Source organism: Engystomops pustulosus, chromosome 1 (genome assembly GCF_040894005.1).
Source record: "Engystomops pustulosus chromosome 1, aEngPut4.maternal, whole genome shotgun sequence".
Taxonomy (NCBI): domain Eukaryota; kingdom Metazoa; phylum Chordata; class Amphibia; order Anura; family Leptodactylidae; genus Engystomops; species Engystomops pustulosus.
In genome coordinates this window covers 199769411-199795886 of record NC_092411.1, presented here as the reverse complement: position 1 = coordinate 199795886, position 26476 = coordinate 199769411, and the positions used below count along the sequence as shown (strand labels likewise).

General features: G+C 42.5%; 1 protein-coding gene across 1 annotated transcript in view; it reads left to right on the top strand.

The window, feature by feature from the left end:
• The window catches only part of HPGDS (hematopoietic prostaglandin D synthase), a 58551-nt gene extending 32075 nt beyond the window's left edge, over window positions 1–26476 (top strand). Inside the window, exons 3-6 of the mRNA XM_072117860.1 lie at window positions 17926–18018; window positions 23430–23530; window positions 24854–24946; window positions 26168–26476. Coding sequence (XP_071973961.1) covers window positions 17926–18018; window positions 23430–23530; window positions 24854–24946; window positions 26168–26332 — 452 coding nt within the window. The 3' untranslated portion in view covers window positions 26333–26476. The remainder of the gene's footprint in view (window positions 1–17925; window positions 18019–23429; window positions 23531–24853; window positions 24947–26167) is intronic.

Below are 26476 nucleotides of genomic sequence, written 5' to 3'. Positions count from 1 at the left end.
CGCCGCCGTCTTTTAAACGCCGCCCGCGACTTTGCGGGCGGCGTTTAGAGGGTTAATAGCCGCGATCGGTGCAAGCACCGACCGCGGTTATTAGCGGTGGGGGTTTTGTGCAAAATGCAAAAACCCCCACCTCTGTATGAAGAGGACTCAGCCCGTGAGCCCTCTTCATACATCCCTTATACCTCTGCGCCGTAGAGCTACGGCGCAGAGCGTTAAGGGGTTAAATAAGCTCAAGACTGTATGCCCACTTCCTTATGGTACAATTCTGGCCACCATGGATGTGGAATCTCTATACACTAACATCCCCCATAAAGATGGAATAGCAGCATGCCGGGCACACAAGAAAAAGCACACCCTACCAACAGAACTAGTCACAGAGCTCATACAATTTGTGCTCACCCACAACTATTTCTCATTTGGAGATGATCTGTACCTACAGTTTATGAGAACATCAATAGGTTCATGGTGTGCACCACAGTATGCCAATCTTTTCATGGCTGAACTGGAAGGTGCTTACTTATCTACATGCACCACAAAGCATGATCTACCTTCATTATATTGATGACATTCTGATCATCTGGACTGCAGGTGAGGAGGCCCTGCTTCAATTCCATGAAGTCTCTAACAACTTTCACCCCACCATCAATCTGAATCTAAGCTATTCAGATAAGGAGGTACATTTTCTGGATACCACAATACAAATTAAAGACAGATGCTTAACCACAACAATATTCCATAAACCAACAGACCGAACAGCCTACCTGAGAAATAACCGCTTCCACCCCAAAAATACCAGACAGTCTATCATATACAGCCAGGCTATATGCTACAACCGTATCTATTCACACAAGACAGACCTGGAAAAACACCTCCTGGAGCTCAGGGCTGAATTTCACCAGTTGGGCTACAGTCCAAAAGTGACTGACAACCAAATAAGAAAAGCAGCAGCCATCAACAGAGACCATTTACTCACATATGAGGAGACCTAACAGGAGTCAAGAGTACCCTTAGTAGTCACTTACAGCCCACAACTGGAGATCCTACGTCATATTGCCAAGGCACTCCAACCAATTCTGCATAAAGATACAGGACTAAAAGAAATATTCCTAGTCCCTGTTCTCCTGTCCTTCCGGCAGCCAGGGCTCTCTTGTCATGCCTCACAGGTTTTTAGTGTGTTTATTGCAGTCCTGCGTAAATAAGATGTCCCTGTATTTATCAATGTGTTGTTTTAAAGTTTTTTTTAATATCCTTTGATCATCACGGTCTAGTGTGTATAAAATGCTGTGAATTTTCTGTTTCATGCATAACATCATTTATGATGAAGAGAACTAGTATTCGAAAGCTCACCATCAAATATACTCAGTTTGAAGTTGCTCTACATGGCTAACACGGCACGAATCTACACTACTTAGGGGCTCCCCTCACAACTGAGTCTAGCCGAACTGAATAGAGAGCGTCTGGAGAGGCCACCATGTCCCTGGACTAGGACACCTGTGGAGTGACCTAGATACTAAAAGGTTTGCTGTCTGGGGCAGACAGGATTGCCAGCTTAAATGTGAACAGACCTTAAAGTTGACAACACACAGGTAGTATTTGCTGTGGGTTAGTCGCAGTTGCATGTCTATTGGTTAACCCAGTACTAGAATATGGCATGTATATTAAGTGTTAGCTTTTAAAACCTAACTTTTATTCAAGATAACAAATGTTACAAACCGACACAAATAGAGGAATTCACCATTTATAGCACGGCGTCACTGTTATCCGTATGCTGGTTATGTGCACGTATAATACATTTTTCATATGCACTCAATCACAGCATACTAGAAGCAAGCTAGACAGTGTCCAGACTCAGTGGGTGGCCTAGTTGGGCAATTCTAGGGGATCAGACCTTTACGGCTGATTGACCTATCATTATTCTATTTAGCCTATGCCTGTGAATTCTAGGGATGATGTATTTAAATGTGCAGTACCTACTACAGTGGGTACAGAAATTTGTTTCATTGCAGCCAATTGATAAAATAAAAAATGTTATTTTTTTCTCATGAATGTACCCTCTGCACCTAATCTTGACAGAAAAGAAACAGAAATGTAAATATTTTTGTTAATTTAATTAACCCTTCAAGAAGCAACCAGTTAGTACATTTGGACATTACCTCAAAAAAACTAAAAGGGAGCATTGAAGCTGCCAAAAAATCCTCGGGTAATAATGACTATGAGAAAAAAATACCCAGGATTTTAAGGAGGGCAATATTTTCAATGTTCCGAACCCACGCAGTGGTGATCCCGATTCCGAATTAGATCCCTCGTCCTCTGATTGTGAAGTCTCAGATAGTGACTCTCAGAGAAGAGTCACATCAGCCCCAGGTAAACAGTACCAATATCAAACCAACAGAGGCGGTACTGATTTCTCCACAAATAGAGGGGGACAGAGGGGAAGAGGACGTGGCTCAAGAAGAAAAGCCAGAGGCGGTTTTTTAGCCAGAGATCCTCCGATTTCAGACTATATGGTCAGGCAGAATCAACCCAAATAATGAAAAAGTCCAGCTTTGCAACCTCCCAGCTCCAATCTAATAACATGTTACAGATCATCAATCTGTCCCATAGAGAACTAACATCGATGGAGAGGAGGGTATTGGGACTTGGGCTTTCATTTGTACCGACGCCAATGTTTGATAGATTTAACTGGGTCAAGGACCTACAGTTATTCATTAGAAAATTAAAGTGGAAACAATTCTTCGTTCAAAACGATAGGAGAAAATGTTATGAACTTGTGCTGGAACAGAATGATCTTGAATGCCTTGAGCTTATTAATGAAAACGAACAAAATCTGGGTGAAGGCCCTTTCACTGACCTGAAGAGACCATCAAGGAAATTCCCCCCTGTGAGTAATGACTCCCCACTAGATGTGTTCCTGAGTTTGGTTATGGAGGATTTAAAAACTCTTGATGACCTCAAACAGGGTCCATACACAAACATCAGTAAGGAAGAGCATCAATGTATCCACAGCTTGATGAGTGATGATTCGATAGTCATCAAGCCCTCAGACAAGGGGGGAAACTTGGTTATCCTAAACAGGGAACAATACATAGGCATGTGTAAAAATATCCTGAGGGATGGGGCCTGCTATCACGTATTGGATGAGAACCCAACTCCTACCTTTACAAAAGCCCTTATACACATCCTTGATGAAGCTAGATCCCTTAGTTTTATCAGTGAAGTGGAAATGGACTTCCTCAAACCACAACATCCAAAGATTGCGACATTTTATAGCCTCCCTAAGGTCCATAAGGGATGCAATCCCCTTAAGGGACGCCTGATTGTGTCTGGCATTGACAGAGTCACACAAAATGCCAGTCTGTATGTGGACCGTATTCTCCGTCCTTATGTGCTAACACTATCATCGTACGTAAGAGACACTATGGACGTGTTCAGGGCCGGCTCCAGGTTTCAGTGGGCCCCTGGGCGACAGTGCCTCACTGGGCCCCTTAGCAGTGAACTCATGTGGTGGCATTAAAAACGCAAAACCTTAAGATACGAATATTAATATACACCCCCCCAGTCAGGCACCATTAATTAATATACACCCCTCCCCAGCCAGAATACAGTAATAAATATACCCACCAGGCTCCAATATTCCACCCCCCCCCCAGGCTCCATTATTAATATACACCCCCCCCCCAGGCTCCATTCATTTACATACACCCCCCCCAGACTCCATTCATTTATATACACCCCCCCTCCTCCCCCCCAGGCTCCATTAATTTATATACCTCCCCCCACGCACACACACACCACCCTCCATTAATTAATATAGCCCCCAGACAGGCTCCATGAATTAATAAAAAACACATTATTAGTGACCAGCTAAAAATAATAAACGCTAACTTACCTGAAGCGTTGCACACATCTTCTACATCTTCCGAGTGACAGCAGTGTCTGTCGTGCAGCAGCAGGGACGCTGGCGGCGTGACGTCATCACGCCGGCAGCGTCCTGCACAGTATTAGACGCTCCGCAGCAGAAATACATCGGCAGCGCCGATGCATTTATATTGTGTAGTGGTCCACTTGCGGTGCCGCCCCTTGTCAGCCGCGCCGGCACTGTGAGTACGGCGCTTATCTCAATTACATCGGCGAAGTATGCCGATGTAATTGAGCTTACTTATGTTGCCAGTTTGTGCTGTGGGCCCCTCTGGGACTTCTGGGGCCCCGGCACTTGCCCGGGTAAGCCGGGTGCTGGCGCCGGCCATGGACGTGTTGAAACGAATTGAGGGTATAGTGGTTGACTCAGAAACCCTTTTAGCATCTTTGGATGTTGAAGCTCTGTATAGTTCTATACCCCATGATATCGGGTACCATGCTGTGAGCACTTTCCTTAAAACTAGGGGGACTCAATTTAGAGAACACAACGAGTTCACGTTATTCCTCTTAACCCCTTAACGACTTGGCCTTTTTTAGTTTTTTCACTTCCATTTTTCACACCCCACCTTCAAAAATCTATAACTTTTTTATTTTTCCACATAAAGAGCTCTGTTATGGCTTATTTTCTGCGTAACAAATTGCACTTCGTAGTGACGGTATTTAATGTTCCATGGCGCGTACTGGGAAGCGGGAAAAAAATTCCAAATGCAGTGAAAATGGTGAAAAAACACATTTGCGACGTTTTCTTGTGGGCTTGGATTTTACAGCTTTCACTGTGTGCCCCAAATGACAGGTCTACTTTATTCTTTGGGTTGCTACGATCACAGCGATACCACATTTGTACAGGTTTTATAATGTTTTCATACATTTAAAAAAATTAAAACCTCCTGTACAAAAATTTTTTTTTGATTTTGTCATCTTCTGGCGCTAATAACTTTTTCATACTTTGGTGTATGAAGCTGTGGGTGGTGTCATTTTTTGCGACTTTTGATGGCGTTTTCATTGCTATCATTGTTAGGACTGTGCTACCTTTTGATCACTTTTTATTAATTTTTTTATATTTTCCAAAATGGCAAAAAAATGTCATTTTTGACTTTGGACGCTATTTTCCGTTACGGGGTTAAACGCAGTGAAAAACCGTTATTATATTTTGATAGATCGGACATTTTCGGACGCGGTGATACCTAATGTGTTTATGATTTTTACTGTTTATTAATATTAATATCAGTTCTAGGGAAAGGGGGGTGATTTGAATTTTTAGGTTTTTTTAATATAATTTTTTTTTTTTAAACTTTTTTTTACTTTTACTTTAACTATTTTTCAGACTCCCTAGGGTACTTTAACCCTAGGTTGTCTGATCGATCCTACCATATACAGCCATACTGCAATATGGCAGTATATGGGGATTTTACTCCTCATTCATTACAATGTGCTGATAGCACATTGTAATGAATAGGTTAAAACGAGACAGCTTCGGGCCTTCGTGAGGCCCGATGCTGTCATGGCAACGGATCACCGCTCCCCGTGACGTCATCGGGGAGCGAAGATCCGCGCCAAGATGGCGGCGCCCATGCGGCGCCATCTTTTTGAAGCCTCCGGCAGCATTGCCGGAGGTGATCGCGGTGAAAGCACCCGCGATCGGTGCTAGCACCGATCGCGAGTGTTACCGGTAAGCCTTTGCTGCAATATGCAGCAAAGACTTACCGGCTATGGAGAGGGCTCGGCCCGCGGGAAGGGGTTAAAATTCGTGCTTGAGCACAATTTTTTCACCTTTAATGGCAGATTCTACCACCAGCTCAGGGGGGTTGCTATGGGGAGCTCGTGTGCTCCCACAAATGCTAACCTCTTCCTGGGCTGGTGGGAGAAGGAGATCGTCTTCCAAGACAATATGGAGCATTTCGCATCGCATATCCTTTTGTGGATTAGATTCATAGACGATGTCTTGATTATATGGAAGGGACCTCAAGATCTATTTAAGGAGTTTGTTGCGACTTTTAATTCAAACCAGATTGGTCTATATCTTACCTTGGAGATTCAAGTAAAACCATCGCCTTTCTAGACCTATCTATTACAAAAACTGAATCAGGTAGGCTGAGTACTAAGATATATAGAAAATCGACAGCAACAAATTCCCTTCTTTCATGGAGCAGTTGGCATCCGAAACCACTCAAAAGTGGCATACCCAAGGGACAATATCTTCGGGTGAGGAGAAATTGCTCCGATATGTCGGAATACTTATCGGCAGTTTCAGATCTGAGATCCAGATTTCAGGATAGAGGATATTCTGATAAGGTCCTGAAAGATACGCATCAAGCTGCAATCATAAGCAACCGGGATGATCTTCTTACACCCAAAATCAGAGACTGTTCAAAAACTACCACATGAATCATAGGGACCTATGATTCTCAATACCAATCAGTGAGGGACATCTTGGCGACACATTGGAAGATCCTTAAATTAGACCCTGATGTAGGAGATCAGATTGGTGATGTTCCCCAAATTACATATAGAAGAGGTCAAAATCTTCGGGATAAGTTGGTCCACAGTCATCTTGGACCACCTTCTGGGGACATCCTGGCAACAGAAAAACTGTCGGGTCTGAATGATCAAATTAGTTATAGTTGCTTTCTATAATCCACCGATGTGGCTTAGCTGCCTAGTTCTTTCATTTCAGACTTAATGATCAAACTGAGATGATCTTGTCATCCCTCTTTAGGGACTAGTGTGTTTCACTTTATCTCATGTTCCCGCTCTGGATAAATGTATATCAATGTGTTGCCTAGATATATACATTCTATATTCTGGTAGGGCCAATTCATGTGCTTTAGTGCTTGGCCCATTGCAATCATATGTAGGATACCCTCTAACCCTAATTATCTGACTACATAACTGTACAAGTGAGTGATTTCTCGCAGGGATCTCTTCCTATATCTCTACTTCAGCAATGCCTTGTATGTTAAGTGAGGAACCGCGATACGATCCCTCTTTTGAACCTTTATATGTTTTAACCTGCCGTGGGGACTTTACATTAACTTGTTGATCGCCACGATACCTGGATCCGATCTTGATGTGGTGGGTCCCGACAGGTACTGTGGATATTAGTATTCCGCGAGTCAAGAATCCTGTTACAAGAATGGACAGGTTATGCGAGTCCTTGTTGTGACATGATTGGTCGCGCTAGGACGAGCCCTCTTCCAGATGGAGACGCCGCGATTGGTACTTCCCCATGAGAGGGCGTGGCGTTTCTCTATATAATCCGCGCGCTCCCTCAATAGTGCCGGAGCCTGTTGACAAATGCACGCACAAACAATAGGGTGTTAGTGTAATACAAAATCCTATGATCTACTCTATAAGCCTCTGATGATGTGCTTCCAATCTGGGAGCGTTGAAACGCGTAAGGCGGAGGAAGCATATAGGAATGAGTGCATGATTTGTGTGACTAGCACCTTAGTAGTGTGTTCGATACGAGACACATTGCAGTGATCAATAATTGATCAAACTAGACTGCATGATTGCGTGACACACTTCACTCAGTGGGAGATAGGGTGGATAACATTGATTGGGACCGTGAAAAATAGGGGTTCCCCTGAATCTACCTTTCAACACCCACTGAATTGCCTGTTTTATTAAATTTTGTGGCTGAAGAGTGGCCTCAGTTTTAGCAAATAATTAATAAAGTTTTGCAGTTTTAAAGTGTTCTAAATTTTCAGGCAGTAATAGTATGTTAAGGCTCGGCCTCTTTATTTGTAGTCCAAAATTTACATGGTTAGAACTTTTGAACACTTTAACTTACCAAAATGATTTTGAAATTGTTTTATCGTGATACATTCTACTGCATGATAGTAGTAAATTTTGGTGGATATGTTTTGTGTTTATTTATGAAAAAAAAACAAATTTTTGAATTTGTCATATTCAAAGTTTTAATGAGACTGATTTTTAACCCTTCGGGCAATGCAAAGTAATTAAAGCAAAACCCGCCATGGTATGTAAGAGGTTAATCACTGCACACTGATTAACCTTTACTTTTCAGGATCTCTGCTTGCTGTCAGGGCACTGTCCTGAGGAGGGGGGGTTACATTCTTTGACAACAAGCGTGGATCTGAAGAAAATATCCTCGCTGTACTCAAGCTCCTCTTCCTAGGACCCAGTTCCCTCCTCAGTTCGTGGGATAGTGCAGCTCCCTGGCCAGCCTGTACCGCATGCTGTGTGGCAGAGGAATCCCGAGGCCCTGGCAGCTCAGCATCGCTATTTTCAGATGGTGCAGCAGAACATGGGCCAGGGATCACTGCTGGTGCTTTGTGGGCTTGTGTAAATGGTGGGGATCCTGCAGTGCCGTGCTCCGGGGAGGAGGAGTGACGGCTGAGGGAGCTCGGGTGGGCTTTCAGTGCACAGACTCGGTGGCCTCATCACCTTTAACACCCCACACCAGGGCCGGATAAAGGTGGGTGGGGGCCCCTGGGCACAAACTGGTGGGGGCCCTTCCAATAATGTTTTTCGAAGTATATAGCCAGCCAGCCCCTGTAGTATATAGGCTGTCGGCTGCCGCAAAGTAATAAACTTTATACTTACCTCACCTTCCCTTCCAGTGATCCCACGATGCTGCAGGCTCTTCCTCGGTTTTCGGGCAGTTGCCGGCTACAGAAGACACAGCTGCCATCGCTGGGGGAGATCGCCAATGCATGTAGTGATCAGATGCCTACAGCGTGATGTCAACACTCACCGCTGGCGTCCCATCACAACCTGCTGCCACCGAAACAGTGCATCGGCGATCTCGTCCAGTGATAGCATAACTGACATAGCTGACATCCTAGACTCTATATGTGATGCTGCGCATCACACACAGAGACAGTCAGCGACTCAGCTCAGCTGTGGGAAACTGGTCGGGGCCCCTTTTAAAAATGAAAGTGGTGGGGGCCCCGGGGCTCCTTTAATCCGGCCCTGCCCCACGCACCTTCAGTGCTACCTGGTGCTGGACCTGCATCTCCTCCACCACTCCCGGGACTATGTGTTTGGCCTGGAGGGGACTGTCATCCGCCTGTGCTTCAGGCTGGAGGAGGCGTGGAAACGTAAAATCTGAGCCTGGCTGTGGGAGGTCTGCACCATCCTATCTCATATACAGGCTTTTCAGGCTATCTTGGTAGGTGTAATAAATGCTCTTGTCTGTCCCTTTTACCTCAGGATAACCAAAGCACAAGCAAACCAATATGTTCCTGTGTCCTACTTTTATTGCAGCCTTTCTTCCTTATTTCAGCTTTAGCAATATAACCTGAGCAATAAAAGAACCTGAAAAAGTGTCTAATGACTTAACATTTTACAGACAGTTCCTGATAATATCCTCAGAGCTGAATCATGATGGGAAATACCTAGGTGTATAAAGAGTGAATCATTAGTCTCCTTTCCTTTTCTCTATGATACTTGCTATGTACAGGTAGCCCTGCTGCACTGCTAACTAAAGGAATAAAAATGATAGGAAAAAGGCATAGAAAATTTGCTTTACCTGATTGAGTTTATTGCAAAGTTTACTACAGTGTTATCACCTTCTTTATTCATTTTGGAGATAAAACATAAACTGCTTCAAAGGTGTGATCTTGCTTTAATTACTATACAAGGATTGTGATTATTTGGGGTATAACAAATTAAAAAAAACAATCTGTTAGATACATTAGTTGTTCTGAAGAGTTTTTTAGCAATAAATATGAAAACCTTAATGAGATACAAAATCAAGCAGCAATATCAGGCATATATATTCTCATAAAATCAATATATTTTACTATACAGTAAACTCATTTATCAAATTAATGATTAATTAATATGTAACAGAAAAACATTTTTTGTTCCCATAGCAACTAATTTAGCAGATTTCATTTTAATTTATAAACTTAGAAGGAGCTATGACTTTGGTTTGGTATACTAGACCACCAAAGTGTTTTAGCGTCTCAATTTGATAAAAGTCCAACAAGCCAAATCAAACACCTCTGGCCGGCGCCACACAGGGCGCTTTGTCTGCGCTTGCAAACGCAGACAAAGTCGCGCCCACCGGGGCGGGCCTCGGCCCAATCGCATCGGCGTTTCTATGGAAACGCCTGCGATCGGGAACGAGCCGCCGGTGTTTTGCGTTAATTTAACGCGAAACACCGGCGGCTCGTTCCCGATCGCAGGCGTTTCCATAGAAACGACGATGCGATCGGGCCGAGGCCCGCCCCGGTGTGCGCGACTTTGTCTGCGTTTGCGTTTGCAAACGCAGACAAAGCGCCCTGTGTGGCGCCGGCCTCTTTGGCTTTGATGCACCTGATGTGGCGTTTAGCCCTTAGGCCCTTTCCATACTCACAAGTGTGATGCGATGAACTCGTATCACACTCGCATCCCATGCTGCCCAGATCGCACGGCCCAAACACTGCAAACCGGAACTGAAATGATATGCTGAGTTCAGTTCCGGTTTGCAGCGTTCGGGCCGTGCGATCCGGGCAGCACGCATTGTGAGTGTGATGTGAGTTCATTGCATCACACTCCGGAGTGTAGAAGGGGCCTCAAATGACCCTGTGTACTTTAGGTTGGGAGGAGTTCAGTGCATGCACTGTGGCATGTACAACTGATTAAATTGTTTTGTTTCTGACCATGTCTGTAATAGGGATACTGGGCATAGAAAGACAGAAAGGACTGTGCGCCCTAAAGCCTAGCCCCCCACAAACTGAACTGGTACCCTACTCCTGCACCTACTACCTGCTTGATCTCTACGGTCATGTGACATGTATGAATGTTTTACTAACTGGGCACTGTTCCCTTCCTAGACCACTGTGCACACACAAAACAAGACAAATGGAAAATGCAATCAGGAGTGGTAAACGGTTCAGCATCGCAACAGATGGAGCATACAAGAGTCAGATCGCAAAGACATAGGGGCAGATTTACTTACCAGGTCCATTCACGATCCAGCGGCGCGTTCTCTGCGGTGGATTCGGGTCCGGCCGAGATTCATTAAGGCAGTTCCTCCGTTGTCCACCAGGTGGCGCTGCTGCGCTGAAGAGCATCGGAACGCACTCAAGTTCACTGGCCTATTCCTAGTGAAGGTAAGTGCAAGCTCCGCGACACATTTTTTGTTAAAAATGCGTCGGTTTTTCCGAATCCGTCGGGTTTTCGTTCGGCCACGCACCCCGATTTCTGTCGCGTGCATGCCAGCGCCGATGCGCCACAATCCGATCGCGTGTTCCAAAATCCTGGGGCAATTCAGGGGAAATCGGCACAAATCGGAAATATTCGGGTAACACGTCTGGAAAATGCGAATCGGGCCCTTAGTAAATAATGAATACCAAACAAAAGATAACCCAATCCTCAATGTGCAATTCCTATTACTAACAGAAGACATGCAATACCAATGGAAGTATATAGGACACCCAAATAACTGACTAGTTAATAATGTAATTCCAAACTCAATCCATATTCAATAATATACAACTTTATTTAATCGGCCATCAAAAACATACGGTTAAAAACATACTTAAAAATCACAAAAAGTGTGGCGGTGGTTTAAAGTATTACAATACATGTACAGTAAATGTAAATACATTCAAAGTACCAAACAGACAATAGTATACAGAAATGGGCTGTAACCAATTATATTACCCACCAGGGTGTAGTGTATAGCCACAAATCGTGTAGCACAGTAAAGCTGACCACCACCACAGCACCCCGACGCGCGTTTCGCCGTCGCTTCCTCTAGGGGGTGTGCTGTGGCTTGGTGGGCGCCCAGTATATATACAATAGATCCAAAATAGTGAGTACCTATTTTGTTCCGGGAGCCATGTTCCGGGAGACGAACGACGCGCATGTAATGTGCGTCATAGTGAGCCGGAAGTCCGGCGCCACCAACGAGACGCGCGTATGAGCCAAAATGATGCGCATCCCACCGCCATCTTGGAGCCTGGCAAGAGTAAGGGAAAGCCGTTGATAGCCTTAATTAGGGTAAGTATGGCCTGTCATACAAAATGAATGGCAGGAATCTCTATTATTAGAATTTTGAAAGTAAACATTAGACTGTAGTTGATCAATCTGTAAACATTAAACTGGAATTAGGCATACATTCATATGAATAGAGGTAGAGTGACATTGCTTGATAAAAGTGAAGGAAAGTAATGTAAATGGGACGAGTTTGCAATAAATTGTGCAAGAAAGTGCATGTCAGTGCAAGTGAAAAAGTGCTTGTGAAGTGCCAGTGCTAATAATGAAAGTGGTGCGTGCATTTCAACCAAATGTAAATAACCCCCTTATAGTCAGTAAAACAGAGCCAGAGATCAAGAACCAGAAGAAAGACAGAAACAAACTAAAGTAGAAACTGAAAGGAGCTAGCAATACAAACAGTTTGACAGGCAAAGAAAGATGGCACACAAAGAGCTTAAATCAGAGTGTTCCAGATGGAACAACCCTTGTTGGTCCAAAGCAAGGATTGTAGAGAGTCAGCAATCCAGCAATAGAGCGTAGTTTAGACTGCGGACTGAAAACCACTGAATAGAATTCAACGCCTTCTCAGCCAAACAGCAGAAGACCGAGACACAGATTTAACATTGTCACTCTGAGCACAGTAACTTTCCCTCAGGGAAACAATGGGTACCGTATTTTTTGGCCTATAAGGTGCACCGGACTATAAGGCGCACCTCTAATAAATGCCTGCTAAGACATCTAGGTTCATATATAAGGCGCACTGGAGTATAAGGCGCAGGATCAAATGCAGTACCTAAAAATGACCAGCAGGTGGCAGACCTGTGCACAGTTCAAGCCAGCTACACTTCCCGGGAAACTTGTCTTCAGCATGTCAGAGAGCTCCGATCTCAGAGGTATGGCTGCTGAGGGTTAAAGGAAACCTACCACTTGAAGTGGCAGGTATAAGAAGGAAATACCGAGCACCAGCTCAGGGTGAGCTGGTGCCGGAGCTTATTTTTGTTAGTGTTTTAAACCGCTGTATCGCGGTTTAAAACACTTTTTAAACTTTATAGCCAAAGCTGCTTCGGCACAGGGAGGTACGCGCTGGGCGCTTACCATGCGCGCGACCGTGCGCACGGCTACATAGAAAGTGAAGGAGCGCCGAGCGTGTACCTCCCTGCGCCGAAGCAGCTTCGGCTTTAAAGTTTAAAAAGTGTTTTAAACCGCGATACAGCGGTCTAAAACACTAACAAAAATAAGCTCCGGCACCAGCTCACCCTGAGCTGGTGCTCGGTATTTCCTTCTTATACCTGCCACTTCAAGTGGTAGGTTTCCTTTAATGAAGGTGATGCAGCATGGGTTAAGCAGTCTCCCTCTGCCCCTTCTCCTTTCCTCCTCAGCCAGGGTGTTATTTCTGTGGGGTTCTCTGTGGCTCCTTCTCTTTCCCCTGTTACAGGGCTGTCAGGTATGGGGGATTGTTTACTGATGATGGTGATTGCCTCGTGGTCGGCACTATGGTAGCTCTGGTCTAGGGGAGGGCAGGATGGGCACAATGTTAGTTGTGGTGCCAGGGCACTTCAGGAGCTAGGGACCCTGTGTACTGTGAGGGAAGGTGCAGGAAATTTCTGGGGATGGAGCTATTAAACACTGGTAAATGTACAGTACATCTTGTCTGTAGTACATTTCTGTATAAGTTCATATATAAGGCGCACCGGCCTATAAGGCGCACCTTTGATTTCGGAGAAAATTAAAGGATTTTTGGTGCGCTTTATAGGCTGAAAAATACGGTATATAGATTGTTGCGGTGATCAGCAGTGACAAAAAAAAGTTTACAACCTGGTATTTGGGTGGACTGAATCATGCTCATGACTGAGCTTCTGAAACCTTTCAGCAGATCCAAACCACTTGGTTTATTGGATAGTTATCTCCATTTCAGTTAGCATCAATGTTTTAACAAAAACCAAATAGACTCTTACAGAAGCCAGCTAAGTCTGCATATAAAATTTAAATCACAGCTGCTTTCCATTTGACCGGCTGGGGTATGCTAGTCAGGATTCCTGTATTCGAAACTTGACAAAGAGAGAAATCTGAAGCCATGTAGGAAACAGTGAAATGCCTGTGCTCCCTTTTTCTGCACTATGAAAGCTCCATTGACTGTATTTATTTACATTCTCACAGGCACGAAATGAATGTCACACAGTATATAGGAGACTATTTATTCACTGAATCAGCTTTCCTAGTCTTAATATCCATATTAATAAAAATTAGTTTGAGGTTGAGTTTTGATTGAGACCTTTAGCCTTTTTTTCAGCCTGGTTTCCTCCAGAATTTCTAGCAAAATGCTCAATGGGAGTTAGTGTTGCTCAGTGGCTTGTCAGAATGTATTTTGTAAGAGAAAATGCATTCTAGACCCCAAAATGTTAAAAGTCGTAAGCAAGAAAAATAATTACATCACATAGTTGAAGCATAAAAGATGTAGCAACCAAAAAAAAACCTTAAGGGAATAGTTATTTGCTGAGAGGACTGCACACAATTATATATTTTACATGTCTGTCCTTTATTGAATGTGGTCAACCATAAACAGATTTACAGGGATGTTTCAATTATTCAATACCGTATTTTCTTTTTGTTTGACTGGTATTGTTAAAATCCAAAAAGGTTATAGCATCAGCCAGCAGGGTCAGACTGGGCCACTGGTGTATCAGTGAAAGTACCAGTGGGCCCTGACATGCGCTGACTTCATTCACTGATTGTAGTTCTCTTTGCTCCAATTTCTGATGACTCTACCACCTGCTGATTCCTTTGGGTCTTCAACTCTATCTGCGTCTTCCGAACAAAGTTAGTTTTGAAATAACTGACACTCCCCACAACATCATTGTGCCTCTCTGCTGCTGCTTGCAGAAGGGCGGCAGGGGCTATATGATGAAATCATCACCTGTCTTTCTGTTTTTTTTTTTAATTACACTGCAAGGTAGGTACGATTCTACACTATGAGATGGAAGATCATAAGAGGGGGCGCAAGTCAGAGCGGGAAGATGAGGGGACCACACTATGAGGTTGGAGATTAGAGGGGACATACTGTGAGGGGGGAGATGAAAGGGGCCACAATTAGAGGAGGAGATAATATGGTCGTGCAATAAGAGGGGGGGAGATGAAAGGGAGCCAACAATAGGAGAGAAGAGATGAGAGCAGGGACTACAGTATTGCAGGATTTTTTTACTGATATATAACATTATGCCAGCGGCATACTGTTATAGATCGTGCTGACCGACAAGCGTGGGAGTCTCAAACTTCACAGCAACGAATTGTCAGAACGGAACATTTCTAATAAATGCCATAACTCTGGAAAAAAAGAGGGATCAGCGCCATATGGGCATTGTCCTGTGTGTTTTAAAGACAGGAATCACTGTGGCGCAAATACTTCCACAGCCGAGGATTGCCTCCAGTTACCTGCTCCTCCACTTACTCTTCTCCTGCCTCCTTATCCAGTCAGGATCTGGCCGGTGCCACCAGTTTCAGCACAGCTATAGGGAAACAAGAGCAGCAGGCCATGCTGGAACACATCAGTCTGGGCAAAAGACCTCACAATGCCCAAAGTAGGGAATAATTCCATCCTAACACCCTGGATGAAATAAAGCTATTTACAAAAACAAACTTTTTAGAAAAACCTAAACAATGTTGAAGAACATAAACTTTTTTGTTCTTTTGCCACTAGCATGGGAACATCACAAGCCAGGTTGACGCACATGCTTTGTGCATATGCCAAACATGTGGAATTCCACTTTACATATCCTGAAAAAGCTGTGTGAGTAGCAGTAGGCAATAGTTGAGTTGCTGGATGCCTTGGGGAGTTAAAGTACTGACCATATGAGGATATGTAATTAGTACTGTCAGTGGCACTGCACTGTATCAATCAAGTGAACTAAGGCAGGACAATTAAGAAATACACAGATGCAGCTAAAAGTTTGCTGCAAATAGTACTAACACTGCTCCTTTATATTATATTTGTATTGCTGTATGATCCTGGAAATGTGAATAGTACTAATACTGGCCCTTTAAGATATTGCTGTATGATGCTGTCAATTATTTAAAATTTGCACTTGTCCCTCATCACATCAGCCTCCACTCCCTACCTAATTGCCCTGAAAAGGGCAATTGTATGTATTGATAGGGGCATTAAGACAGAAATTAGGAGGAACCTCAATCTACCTCTTTCTCCTGTTTGTACATTGGCCTTGTACCCTTATACAGCAGGGTCACATTACCTAACTAGCCAATCACAGCCAAGCTCACACTGGGGCAGGGCTGCAAGCTGGTTGATTGGCTGCTTATCAGTCAACCAACTTGCCACGTTTTCCCCAAAAACCTGAAGCCTGAGTGGCAGCCTGTTATTTGGTTTTGAACTTTGCATTTTAGGTTCGCTCATCAATTGTAGTCCAAAACTTACTATGTTATAAATATGTAGGTGTTTCTACCACAATCTTGTAATGATATACCGTATATACTCAAGTACAAGGCAAGTTTTTCAGCACAAATAATGTGCTGAAAAACCATAACTCTGCTTATACTCAAGTCTATTAAAAGAAAAGTGTACTCACCTTCCGACGCCCCTCTGGCAGGTCCTCTTCTGTACATCAATGCTGCGACATGTCAGTCTCGCTGACATTCTAATGTGTGCGCCGCCATCGGCACACACTCACTATGATGTCAGCAAGTGGCTGATGTCATGGTGCGTGCAATGGACCATGCAGGGACACAGAGCCAATGTCGTAGCATCAATGTATAGAAGAGGACCTGCTGGAGGGGCATTGGAAGGTGAGTACCCTTTTTTTCCCTCATAGGCTGGGTATATCTCAAGGAGGGGGTCACAGGTTACATACCAGGGACAGGGCCTACTGGGGGGGGCTGCTGGCTACATACTGGTGGGGTAGGGGCTGATGGCTATATACTGGCGAGACAGGGGCTGAAGGCTATATACTAGTGGTAGGGGATGCAGGCTATAAACTGTGGGGGGCAGGGTCTGCAGGCTATATACTGGGGGGCAGGGGCTCCTGGCTATATTTTGGGGGGCAGGGACTACAGACTATATACTGGGTGGGCAGGGGCTGCAGACTATATACTGGGTGGGCAGGGGCTGCAGACTATATACTGGGGGGCAGGGAAAGCTGGCTTTATACTGGGGGGCAGGGAAAGCTGGCTTTATACTGGGGGGCAGGGAAAGCTGGCTTTATACTGGGGGGCAGGGGCTGATGACTATAAACTAGGGGCAGGGGAAGTAGGCTATATGTGGGAGAACAAAGGCTGCAGGCTATATACTGGTGGGGCACGGGAAGCAGGCTATATACTGGGGGACAGGAGCTGCTGGACATATACTGCGGGCAAGGGGCTTCTGGCTATATACTGGGGGGGTGACCAATGCATTTCCCACCCTCGGCTTATGCTCGAGTATGTACTAAAAATATTTAAAAAATACTCTTTTAAATAGTTAGAAGAGTAAGAATACCATAGGTGCTAATTAACATATTGGGAGAACAGTATGTATTGATTTATTTCCTTTTCAATTTTCTTGCACATGGTAATCTCTATTGAAGTCTCCAGGAGTAACAAGAAGAGATGTTGGCAAAACCAAAAATTCCTCAGCAACAACTATTGTTTCTTTCCACTTAATTTCTCTAGCAAACTTTTTCTCTCCTACTCTTTCCATTCTCTTTCACTTGCTAATCTTTCTCATACAATTAGGTAATTTTACCTGTGAACAATCTGAGACGCAATTTGAACAGCTTGGCACCAGGTTTTGTGTTACTAAATCATAGATCATGTATTTTCTGCCCCCATACTTTAGCATACAATGTCTGCCCTTAAAAGTTTTGACTTACATGGTTTCATTCATTGCAATCGCTGATAATTTTCTATTGACGGTAACTCAGATCTTAATTACATAGCAATTTTATCACTATATAATGTTCTGATGATTGATCAATAACACGGAATCGTTGAATGAGGGATACGATTCCTTTTCATGTGTTCATTGAAGAAATTGCCAGGAGTGCTTATGGAAACAGTAAATTTACCCCTGTTTTTATTTCCCCACAGAATACCCCTTTGGAAAAGTTCCAGTATTAGAAATCGATGGTACTGTTTACTATCAAAGCCTTGCCATTGGGAGATACCTAGCCAAAAAAGCAGGTAAAGTCATTTGCTCTACACACACACATATGTATTGGTTAAAGATATACATTCATATTGATGGGCTGATGTGAAGATAGTTTATCAATATACGATAGGTCGGGGTTTGATACCTGAACCCTGGCTGATAAAATGTTCCTAGTCATTGCGGAGAGTATGAAACTCAAAACAGACAGTTCAGTGTAATGAACGAGGTGAGTATTTGCAGTTGAAAGGGAGCTTATCTGTAGTAACAACGATTGGACCCTTACCAATTCAGGACCCATTTCAAAGGTCAATTATCAGTATTTCCAGCTTGGATACCCATTTAAGTGCCATAACGGAGGTAACTACTGCAACCACATCCAGCTGCTGTAAAAGCCAGAAAACTCCTCCAGTGCATAGGATGATACCATAATAAATGTCACTGCTGGGTGGGGAGCACTGTTAGGGCTGTTAGGAATTTAGAATAACAGTTGAGGAATTCCATGAATATGTAATGTGGAAGGAAATGACCTTGAACTGACAGAACTGAAGACTGAAGTAACACAGCATAAGGAGAAGGGAAGGTGACAAGAGCACCAACGAGATTTCGGCTCTTACACATGGGAAAATAGCTTTCCAATGGAGAGACAAGGGTTGTGAAGACTAAAGTAAAAATTCTTTTTTAAAGCTGCAAAGGAGAAAAAAGCGCGACCATTTCTTGACTAGTAAAAGAATAAAGTTCTGAATAGAGATGAGCAAGTATACTTGTCCGAGCTTGATGGTCGTTCGAGTATTAGCGTACTCAAAACGGCTCGTTGCTCGGACGAGTATTTCGCCTGTTCGAGAACGAGCTTTCACTTAAGGAGTGAAGAACACATTGCAGATGTTTCCGTACATCTGGTAACTTATCAGAAGACATTAGTGCAGAAAAGGTGTTCTTCACAATAGTATGTGAAGAACAATATGTGTGAAGAATCCCTTGGTCCCCTTGAAAAATGCTCGAGTCTCCCATTGACTTCAATGGGGTTCATTATTCGAAACGAGCAATCGAGTATCGGAAAATGTTTGACTCGAGTAACGAGCAGTCGAGCATTTTAGTGCTGCCTCATCTCTAGTTCTGAATTTAAAAGGTGTCTGCTCACCTAATCGAGTGGTACTGGACTGATAGAAACTATCAGATAGCATCTGATGAAGAGTCCAGTACGGACTCAAAACGCGTCTTGCTTTTATAAGTAATTTGTTTTAAATAAACAAGAATTCTTAACTACTTCGTGGAGTCCAGCGCTGATCATCCAGGAGTATTTGCATCAGGAGAGCCCTGATTAACCAAAGACTAAAGTAAGTGATTTAGGAGTTAGATACTATAAATATAGATACCAAACAAACTCACTGCTTTGGAGGATAGCTTACAGATGAGATTAAGTGTTTGGTAACATTATCTCTAATGTTAAAGGGAACCCGTCACCACTATTTTCACAAATACAGGTAGTGACAGGTTCCTATAGAGCTCTAGTAACTATCTGACACCCTGCTTGTAGCTAAAAATTATTCTCCTGAGATTCCCATATATTCAACTTTACAGTTTTATCTGGTAACTAAGCATGGCTACAGTGAGTCTAGGTGGGCGTGGCCTCCTCGGGCTGAGTCCAGCAGCTTCTCTCCATCCCTATTGCTGTATGCTGCTATTATGCTGCTATAATGTCATGTGACCAGGGTGACATCATCTACACTCTACACTCTACACTAAGCATATATGTCATGAAATCACAGCATATTTTATCACATGAAATCACAGCAGGCTGCATGGAGAGGAGTAGAAGTCCATGGAGGCTGCTGTGATTGTTTTATGTGGTCAGATATGTACATGGGGTATAGTTTTCATATTAAGTAGCTTAAGGACCTTTGATGATGTCACCCTGGTCACATGACATTAGGCCACGCCCCCTGACTCGCTCCAAAGCTGCCTAGATACCAGGCAAGATTATAACTCTGATTTTATGGGGATCTGAGGGGAACAATTTTTAGCTAAAAGCATGGTGTCAGATAGTTACTAGAGCTCTTTAGGAACCTGCCACTACCTGTATTTGTGAAAATAGTGGTGACGGGTTCCCTTTAACACTATTCCACATCTCAGACTGTTTGTAGAGTATAGTAAGTATTTTAATACACAAACAAATAACTGACCATAGCAGGGTTTAACCCCTTATCACCGACACTAGTTTTCAGCTCAATGACCAGACTCGATTTTTCAAATCTGACATGTCTCACGATAATTGGTTATAACTTCGGAACGCTTTAACATATCCCGGTGATTTTGAGAATGTTTTCTCGTGACACATTGTACTTCATGTTAGTTATAAAATTTAAGTGATAAGTTTTGCGTTTCGTTCTGAAAAAAAGTGAAAATTTGGCAAAAGTTTGTAAAAATTCTTCATTTTCCAAGTTTGAAATGTTCTGGTTTCCAGACAGGAAGTAAAACTACCCAAAAAGTTTGATAATTAACATTTACAGAATATCTGCTTTATGTTGGGATGATATTTTATGCTTCCGGTCATTTTTCTAGGATGTTATGAGGTGCAGAACTTTAGGTGCCATTTTTCTTATTTTCATGAAAATTGCCATAACTCACATTTTGAGGGACAACTCGGCTTCCAAGTGACTTTGAGAGGCCTAAATAATAGTAAAACCTCATAAATTACCCCACTATAGAAAGTTCACCCCTCAACGTATGTAAAACAACTTCTATTAAGTCCATTAACCCTTTAAGTGTTTCACATGGGTTAAAAAATATGGACCTGCGATTTAGAAACTATGGAATTTTTTTGGAAATACATTCATTTAGGCCAAAACTGACATTTTCAGAATAAATTAAATGATGAAACGCACTGCAACGCTTGATGCCCAATTCCTCCCGAGTGTACTGATACCACATATGTGGTGGTAAACTGCTGTACGGGCGCACGGCCGAGTATAGAATGAATGGAGGCGCCGTCCACAGCAGATTTGTATTGTCACATTGTACGACCTATAAATTTTTATTTTTTTTGGTAATGCGATCATATGAGGGCTTATTTTTTATGGGATGAGATACAATGTATAAATAATTTATTTTGGGAGTCTAAAGCTTATTCATGAGATATTAACTATTTCAAGGGGGACACAAACAAAATCATCAATTTTTATTTTGGATTGTGAGCATTCCCCCCCCCCCCCGCTCACCGTAACGTAAAAATAATATTTTATCTTTATTCTCTGGTTCACTACGATTGCGGTGTTACCTCATTTATATAGTTTTTCTTATTTTGCTCAATTTTCCTGAGCAAAACCAATATCGGAGAAAATCGCATTGTTTTTACTATTGACAACTTTTCAGGGCCATAACTTCTGTATTTTTCTGTTGTCAGATCTGGTTGAGGGCTTATTTTTTGCGAAAACAGTTGTTCTTTTCAGTCGTATCATATTAGGTACCGTAACTTTTTTTGATCACTTTTTAGAACATTTTTTGTGATGGTGTTTGATGAAAAATTGTATATTATGGGAAGTTTTTCGAGTTTTTTTTTACGTAGTTCACCGAGCGGGTTCAATATTGATTTAGATATATTGTACAGATTAATACGGACGCGGTGATACCTCATTTATATAGTTTTTCTTATTTTGCTCAATTTTCCTGAGCAAAACCAATATTGGAGAAAATCGCATTGTTTTTACTATTGACAACTTTTCAGGGCCATAACTTCTGTATTTTTCTGTTGTCAGATCTGGTTGAGGGCTTATTTTTTGCGAAAACAGTTGTTCTTTTCAGTCGTATCATATTAGGTACCGTAACTTTTTTTGATCACTTTTTAGAACATTTTTTGTGATGGTGTTTGATGAAAAATTGTATATTATGGGAAGTTTTTCGAGTTTTTTTTTACGTAGTTCACCGAGCGGGTTCAATATTGATTTAGATTTATTGTACAGATTAATACGGACGCGGTGATACCTCATTTATATAGTTTTTCTTATTTTGCTCAATTTTCCTGAGCAAAACTAATATTGGAGAAAATCGCATTGTTTTTTCTATTGACAACTTTTCAGGGCCATAACTTCTGTATTTTTCTGTTGTCAGATCTGGTTGAGGGCTTATTTTTTGCGAAAACAGTTGTTCTTTTCAGTCGTATCATATTAGGTACCGTAACTTTTTTTGATCACTTTTTAGAACATTTTTTGTGATGGTGTTTGATGAAAAATTGTATATTATGGGAAGTTTTTCGAGTTTTTTTTTTACGTAGTTCACCGAGCGGGTTCAATATTGATTTAGATTTATTGTACAGATTAATACGGACGCGGTGATACCAAATATGTACGTGTTTTGTGTTTTATATACTTTATTTGCATTTTATGTGTTACTGGGGAGATTATGGGACTTTTATTTTATTTATTTATTTAATTATATTATAAAAAGATTTAATTTTTTTTTTTTTTACTTTTTTACATTTTCTACTTCTTGGCTTGAATAAGCGATCATCCGATCGCTTATTCAAGCCTTTACACTGCAATACCCTTGTATTGCAGTGTATAGTGAAAGTAACTGAGCATGCTGCGCATGCTCAGTTACTTACAGCCGGGTCCTGCGGTGAGAAGAGGAGCCGACAGCCCCGGGTCACTCGTCGGAACCCGGGGCAGCGGCAGGAGGGATCGGATCCCCCGGTAAGCACACCGGGGGTGTCCGATCCACGGGGGACACACTTGCACGCCGCGGTCATGCTTGACCGCGGCGTGCAAGGGGTTAAACACCCGGGATCGGAGTTTTTCCGATCCCGGGTGTTAGTGCCGGGTCTGGGCTGTGATATCACAGCCCGACACCGGCACCAGCGAGACCCGGTGTCCCGAAAACTTCTTCTGATGCGCCGCCGTAGAAAGGCGTCGCATCAGAAGAAGTACCCTTAATGACCGCCGTAAAAACCCGATAGGGCGGTCATTAAGGGGTTAAGGAAGAAAATGAACACAATTATTATACAAATATTATACAATGGCTTCCTTTGTTAACATTATTGGAGATCATTTTTAATATTGTATGTGGGAAGGGGGTGTGCTTTTGCTTAGTTTGTAAAATATGATTTGTAAAGCGCTACGGAATTTGATGGCGCTCTATAAAGATTATTATTATTAAAATATCAGCATCCCTCAGGTCCCCTCACATAGAGATCTGTATATTGAGATGACTATTGCCTTACATCTGATCTCCCTTTGTGTGTTTAAACAGCTCTGAAAAGGGAGCATTATATATTATGAGAATATACATTAATTACTAGAAGCAAAAAAATGGTCCGCCGTGCCATCCTTCTGTGAAACTGTAAATGTTTTATTTCTTTGTCACAGTGAAAGCCATAAAACCATAATAAATCAGCAGCAGTTCACAAACACATATAATACAGTAATTGCATCTATAAACAATTTTTCCATAGGTCTTACCGGAAAGACTGATTTGGATGACCTTCGCGTTGATGCCATATTAGACACCATTGATGACTTTGTATCCCTGTTTCCTTGGAGTGGAGATGAAAAGGTATAATGAGTTATGTAATACAGCCCTATAATACTATCCAACTAGATTCCAACAGAAAAATGGCACCAGGATTTCCCTTCATTTTGGATAGTTAAGTTACCGTATTGGGGTTGTTTAATCACATGTGGAACCACATGAAGCGCTTTGTGGCACAATTACCAAGGTCCACCGACTGTTCCAGACAGCTTTCTGTCCCACACATCACTGCTCCTTCTTTTAAAGTTGGCATGTCTGTGAATTGGACCCTGTGCGCTAGTGGCTTCATAGTGTACATTGCGCGTGCATTGATGGCGCGTGTCAGTGACGTTGGTGACAGAAGACTGGCCGAAGCAGCCGTGGATGTTGCTAAATTGTGACATGCGGTGAATATAATGCGCTGAAGCCAGAGCCCAGAGGGCCTCTGAAAAAGCCACCAAAGAACTTCAGACTATGGCTACATGCACACGAATGCGTGACCATAGACAGACCGGCGCCATGGAGAGGTGGATGGGCGACCCCTCGCCTCTCCACATGTCCTATCTTTTGCCCCATGTACAGGGCGGTGTGGTGCCGCACGTGTGCAGCCATTGCCGTCTATGGGGGAGGTATGTACATATGGTAGTGTGCATGGGGCCTTAATTGAATATTTTTTCTAAACCGTTTTTAAGGCTGATGCCGCACAGCAGGATTTAAAACAAAGGTGTAATTGCCTAATTCAGAACACAACTTACAGGACAGTCAGTATTTTTACTTTAGGGGTTATATTTAAGTGATAGATTTCCGTTCTCTTCTAGGCCTTTAACAAGTCAGTCAGAGATTTTGAGCTAGGGAATAGTATTCAGTAATAAAACCTTAATTTACAGTATAATGTCATAAGATCATCAGATATTTATTGCATTTTCTAATATAGTACAGAGTTTATATTGTTATTTTATTAATTAACTTTGCATTACCTTTGTGATTAAAAAATACAGTTTAACCCTTTGATTTTTAAAGCAATCTTATATACAGTACATGATTTTCTCCACACCTGCCTAAAACTTTTGCACAGATCTGCCTATGTGCACTACTGTACTATACAACAGCAGGTACAGCAAATATAAGAGCTAGTGCAGTATTAAATTATGATTAGGGATCTGAAACCTCTAGCCATTATGCCTTTAGTGTATACAGGAAAGGGTTAATTGTTATGTAAATTTAGGGATATAATTTAATACATATGTAATCTTATTTTTGTGGTACATATTTTTTTTTTCCAAAAAACTCTTTCTTAATATGAATGATTATACTGTTGCTGTCCTTTGCCATTTCTTGTGTTATACTGAGGAGTATGGTTTTCTCTAGGAAACGAAGGCGTACATTGAGAAGTGCGGTGTTAGCGTCTTGTCTGGCTTGGAAAAGGAATTGGGAGAAAATAAGTGGTTTGTTGGTGGATATGTAAGTACTCAAACACCCTTTTTATGTATGAAAATATAAGTCTGTTATAGGTCTGTGACACAAGCGTAGGGATTTATATTAGTAGCATTGAGAATAGAAATTTAAGCATATGCTAGGAGAAAAAAAAACCCCTTAGAAGTCAATGACTTCCTCTGCGTATTTAGAATAAGCAAGCAAGCAAAGGTTTTTGGATGCTTTCGTTGAGGTGTGTCCCTGTCATTCAAAGACCTAGTTCACACCTGCACTGATCTGTTATAATATCCATTGCTTTCAACGGACAGTGTCCTCTAGTCAAGCAGTGGCCCCTTTACACAAAAACAAAAAAAATCAAAAGGACACATGGAGGTACGGTTTCCCAAGGGTGGGGGGGAACTGCTCCTTTACAGCCACTCTAAGGTGCCTAGTGCGTAGTCACACATCACATGGTAATGAAAGGTGCTATATAACATATATTTTTCTATGTAAAAACTAATTTTTTTTAATACAAAAACTCTTGTATGTACTATGCTCTGTGGGGACTGGGGGAGTGCTAAAAATGGGTCTCCTGGTGACAGGCTCCCTTTAAATCTAATACTAAATGTTATTAAATTGGACAGGAATCACAAACTCATTGCAGATTTCATGTTCATGCAGTTGTTATAGTTGAAAATGCTTAAAGGGGTTGTCCGAGACTTCTTGAAAAAACAAATTCTGGCTGGGAGCAGGCTGCTTAAAAAAATAAAGATGTACTTACCTTCCGGCGCCCTACGCTGCTGTTGCGCTGCTCCGTGCGCCATGTATACAAAAATGGCCGGGGGAGCAGTGCTGGACTCAGCTTCCGGCCATGCCATGCCAACCCGTCCCTAATCATAGCATTGTATATGCGGGATGGATGGTTGTCGGGTCCGGCCGGAAGCTGAATCCAGCACTGCTCCGCGGCCATGTTTGTTTACATGGTGTGTGGACCGGAGCGACAGCAGTGTGGGACACCCAGGGGGCGCCAGAAGATAAGTACATCTTTATTTTTTTATGCAGCCCCCCCCCTGCCGGCCACCTTTTGTTTTTTTTAAGAAGTCTCGGACAACCCCGTTAAAAAGAAGGTTCTGCATCTTTATATGAGAGCAACCCTCACAACGGATTAAATCATGTATATTTTTAAATAGGGTTTTACAAAATACTAGCAGTGTATGAACCCATCCTAGGTACAAGCCATGCACTTATAATACATTTCCCCCTCATCAGGTAACCTGGGCGGACCTCTATTGGGACATCTGCAGTGATGGTATTGAACACTACCAACCTGGCTTTGCCAAAGATTACCCAAATCTTCTGTCTCTCAAGAAAAGGGTAAAGGAGCTACCAGAAATAGCTGCATGGATTAAGAGAAGACCACAGTCACAATATTAAGAAACAGAGCCTAAAGACCAGGATTCCAGCCTTTACTATGGCTCTCGCTTTTCATAGATGAAATTCATATACTGCAAATGTTTAGCTGATATTTAATTTCTGTATTAGCATGTCTATATATTGCTAAATAAAATTGATAAGTCA